Below are 4,765 nucleotides of genomic sequence, written 5' to 3' on the forward strand. Positions count from 1 at the left end.
ATGGGTTCCAGAGAAACCTTCCTGAATTACCAAATTTTCTTAGGGAATTACTGAACTAAAACATCACATGAAAGGAACAAACCAATTTCCCTTATTTTTACTTCAAACAGCACATTATTTCCAGAAAGTTCCCTCTATTCTTTGTATATTAATTTGCACGGTCTTTGTCCTGGTTTCCTGGCATGGAGCATCTAAAAATCTTGGAATTTCCCCAGTTACAGGAGTACCTGCTATTCATGAATCCCTTGCATCACACCTGAGTTTGTCTAAGGGGCAAGGTGAGAAAAGCAGCTGGTCACCACATGATTAGAGGGTTGAGGTTTTGAGACAGTCAAACCTCTAAGGAGTAATCAAGAAGCTAAAAACTGAATGAAATGCCAATAAAAACCTCAGTGGAGCTTCCTTATTGGTGAACACATCAATGTTCTAGGGGGAGATAGCCTGATTCCATGGGAAGAGGATATGGGGTGTCTTAAATTTAGGACACTCACTCCATGTCATATCATATGGCTAGTCTTGATCTGGATCCTTTAAAATAAAACAGTAATCATACACATAGTGCATCATAGCTCTGTGAGCCATTCTAGTGAATTACCAATTCTGAGGCAGTCAAGTTTGTAGCCAGTTGGTTAGAAGTGTGGTTAGACTAAGACCCCAAAGTGTAGCTGTTTTCTGAAATAAGAGCAGTCTGTAGAAGACCAAGCCCAGATTTGAGAAGTCTATGTTACTCTGGGTAGTTAGTGCCAGAATTTAATTGCAGTACATAAGTTAGTGTCAGAATAGTTGACTTAATGATCACTTTAGAAATTATTTCAACTGCGAAAATCTTAGCTTTACCAAGGAGAATATAAAGCAGCACTCATGCTTCCATCATAAGTTTTAAGTGCTATTACTGAGAGGGGCCCCACAATCAACCGCCCATAGGGATCAGCACCATCTCTCTTACCTGTTCATAGAGGTCAATGAGGGTTTTATCTGGTAATTTCAGAGACTGTATAGCCTGTAAAACAGTATCCCAATGTCCACTATTAATGTCAGCCACAAAACTCTCAATGCTGTCCACGGTATTCAGAGACACAGTTGTTTCTTCCTGTAAAGTGGCTAATGCCCGATGTAAACTGTTCTCCTTCAGATACTGCATGATAAGACGGATCACACTGGGGAAAGAAAAAGAGGTAATTCAGCTCAGGGATTCTCCCTCATTTAAAAAACCACAAAGTAAAGCCCATCCCCATTTACTCTCCCAACTCAACAATCCTCCTTTCACTGTCTACTTTCTATTTCATTACTATTAAGTGAAACTTACTTTAAAAAAAACAAAAACATAGAATCTAAATTTAAAGGACCTTGGGGATAATTCAGTCCTACCTTCATCTCAGAAGTAAGAGATCTGGAATTTAGAAAAAAACAATCTGTCCAGGGCCTCACAGTCAACTAGGGTTAGTATCAAAAACGACACTTTTACTTCTAAGGCTAGAGAGCTTATCATTATGCTTAGCATCTTATTTTACTGTAGGATGATTTGGTCCATTTTTAAGTGACAATCAAAACTTTGGCAATTTTAATGGAGATTTGTTAAGCAAATATACTCCATGGAAAAGCAAAACAAAGCTGTGTCCTCACTGGCAAAAATACCACTTACCTACTTACTATACCAAAATTTCAAAACAAGTGAAATTAAAACACCATTGAGTTTTCAAGAAAGAGGACACAATTTCCATGGTGAAAATAAGCAATCATTTTCTTTTTTCCCCAAGATTTACTTATTATTTATGCACACAAAACCTGGGGTACAGGCCATAGAAGAGGGGCGGTGAAAGGATTCACCAGAGACAGTGGGGAGCAGAAGAGGAAGATCGCAACAAGTACACTGATCAGGGGAGCAACAGGCGGGTGAGAAGAGGTGTTGAGGCGGCTGTGGACAGCTTCACAGTGCTGCGCTTTAACCCGTTGAGCCACCTGAGAGGGCCCTAAGCAATCGTTTTCAACATGTGACAGAAAACTTATGAGTTATTTATATTCAATTAACACTTCTTGATTGTGGGTATAACCATGAGTCTGAAGAATATGTGAATATAGATTTTAACAGTTCACTCTTAAAATTACATACATGGCTCACAATGACTTCCAAATGGATAGTATTTGTGTAGAGGGTCAAAGTGCCTTAAAGGGATTTTAGATTAGAATTGGGCCAATTCCCTTTCCCGGGGGAGAAATAATAATCGTTAAACAATATGCAGAATTGTTTATTATATACCAGGTATGATTCTGAGCATTTCAAATGTACTGATTCATTTAATCTTCAAAACAACCTATGAAGTAGGTACTACTTCATTTTCATTTTACCAACAAAGACTTGACCAAATAAACAATGGAAATACGTGGCAGTGTGGCTCTTGAGCACATATTCCTAATAGGAAAACAAAGACCCTCTTCTAAAACTCCTGCAGGGGCCCACCCTGGTGGAGCAACAGGTGAAAGCACAGCACTATAAAGCTATCCGCAGCCACTGCAGCACAGAGTTCAATCCCTGGCCAGGGAGGAGACCCAAATGGCCAAGCAGGCCTCTCCTGAACACCTGCTGCTCCTGTCAGGGAGCCTGTTCTGCTCACCACTCTGTCTCTGGTAAATCCTCTCACCCCCTGCACCTCTGCCCTGTACTCTAGTTCTTGCATAAATAAATAATCTTTTAAAAAATTAAAAAAAAAAAAGTAAATCTCCTGCAGAAGAGAAGTGCTCCTCACAGTTGTCTTTTCTCATAGCCCCACCAGGAGATACCCAGGCTTAGATCCCTGCTATTCTAGTGCCATGCTACCTTCCTTAGCACACATCCATAAATGTCCCTGCAGACATCTCATATTTGACATAGCCAAAATCACACATATTTCCATCAAACACAATGCAATACAAGATTTGATTTAAAGATTTATGATACTTTGATTATGGAACAAGTTGACTAATGTATCTGCAACTTATTCCCTCATCTATTAAGAAAACTACTTAGCCTGTAAGATTGGTGAAAAGGATGAGTATATGCTTATAATAGAATGAAGGAGGGCAATACTTAAAAAACAAAAGCTGGGACCCTCCTGGTGGCGCAGCGGGTTAAAAGCACTGCACTGAGAATCTAAAGCCGCTTCTGCATGAGTTCGATTCCCGCCTGCCCCGGAGGTGACCACATGGTGTGGCAGACCTCTCCTGACCTGCCCTCTGCTCCCCTCAGCAGTGTACTTCGTCAGCTGGCCTGTTCTGCTCCCCACTCTGTCTCTGGTGAATTTTCTCACCACCCCTGCATCTCTGGCCTGGACCCCACTTCTGTATGCATAAATAAGTATTAAAAAAAATAAAGCTACCACTGATAATTAAAAACAATCAGCACCACACGGCTGAGAATGGTTGGTATCAGCTATTATTCAGTCACAACTCCTGGATTAGTTGTACTAATTGCCAGCACACTCTATCACCCTTCCCACTTTATTTTTCTCCACCACACTTAACCATCTGTTAAGCTTCCTGTTTTACTAATTGCTTGTTATAATTAACCAATCATATTTTGCATTCTATAAGAACAGGGGTTTCTGTCTTGTTTTGTTCATTATTGTATTTCCAGGTTCTAAAACAGCAAACACTACACTTCAATACTTGTTGGGTGACTAAACCTCCCTTCTTCCCATGGTAAGTCCTCGGGAGAACTTACATTGGCTTACTTACATTCAATACATTCATAATATACAATTGTTATGTCTGATGATTTAATAAGTGTTGGCAAGATGGGGGGGGTTAGTTGTAGTGTTTTGAAGTTCACTAAAGACCTTCTTTAGTCACTCATTAGTCTCCTTCCGCTCCACACACACACAATAAAAAAAACAAACTATCTCTTTCCTAGCCCAATCTTCAGCTTCTGTCTCACCTTTGTAGCTACCCAGAGTTCACAGACTAATCAAAATTCAGCACCAAATAGTATGCTCAAATAGCTAATCCTTAACTCATTCCAAAGGCACGAGTCAGGACTATATGGGAAATTACCCCAAAGTGCAAACACAAGCTGGAAGGGCGGTAAAAAGACTTATTTAAATGGATGAGTACTAGGCAGAAAGCCACGGGGGCCCTGTCAGCAGGGGAGGTATTGAATCACCCTGCCTAAGGGAAGCAAGAGCGCCCAAGCTCCCTTGACACATAAACAGACTGAAATCGGAGTAGGCACCAGATTGGTGTGGGTCGAACCAATTCAGATTCTCAAGATATGTTCTTCCCAACACCTCCCAGAGACCCTTAGTTGCGACTTCTTGGGGACCCGGCTCTGCGCTGGCCAGTCCACGAAGCTTCTTTGCGGACAAGGAAAGGTCCCTCCACGCCGCAGCCTCTTGGACTCAGTCCCTGAGCACCTTCCACCCCACGCCCTCTGCCACCGCAATTTGGCGAATATCCGCCCCCGCGGGACTCACTCCGAGGACTCGATTTCGATCGACATAGCGGTATCTTTCAGGGCGCAGGCCCCACTCCCCTCTTAGGCCCAAGCGCGCAACACACAGCGACACTTCCGGCAGCCGCGCGGGGTCACTTCCGCTCGACGTACGACTCCCGCTCGGGAGGCGGTGCTGCGTACGGAAGAGGGGCGGGGAGTACGTGAGGGGCGGAACCTTGAGGGGTTGTCAACAGTCTTCAACTTTGAGGCTGCTCGTGAGAATTCTCTAACCTTTCCTTCCTTAAGGAAGATTTCTGCTTAGAAGCACTAGTGTGGACATTTTTCTTTCATTTGATGCAG

The 4,765-nt window shown here is 42.5% G+C and overlaps 1 protein-coding gene across 1 annotated transcript; it reads right to left on the reverse strand.

Annotated features, from left to right (window-relative positions):
• Nucleotides 1-510: 510 nt before the first annotated feature.
• On the reverse strand, nt 511-4,547 carry LOC105853287 (WD40 repeat-containing protein SMU1-like). Its single transcript, XM_012721256.1, has 3 exons — nt 4,446-4,547; nt 947-1,157; nt 511-528 (listed from the first exon to the last, which is right to left on the reverse strand). Exons 1-3 carry the CDS (start codon nt 4,469-4,471, stop codon nt 511-513), a joined length of 255 nt encoding a protein of 84 aa, XP_012576710.1. The 5' UTR covers nt 4,472-4,547.
• Between the last annotated feature and the right edge of the window lie 218 nt (nt 4,548-4,765).

The sequence above is a fragment of the Condylura cristata genome, unplaced genomic scaffold (assembly GCF_000260355.1).
Source record: "Condylura cristata isolate star-nosed mole 26May11 unplaced genomic scaffold, ConCri1.0 scaffold00006, whole genome shotgun sequence".
NCBI lineage: Eukaryota > Metazoa > Chordata > Mammalia > Eulipotyphla > Talpidae > Condylura > Condylura cristata.

Bases quoted from the DNA above. Each gene is read 5' to 3' on its own strand.
- LOC105853287 (XM_012721256.1), bottom strand. From the start codon at position 4,471: ATGTCGATCGAAATCGAGTCCTCGGA. The intron at 1,158-4,445 runs GTGAGTCCCGCG...TTCTTTCCCCAG, and splicing joins ATCGAAATCGAGTCCTCGGA to TGTGATCCGTCTTATCATGC.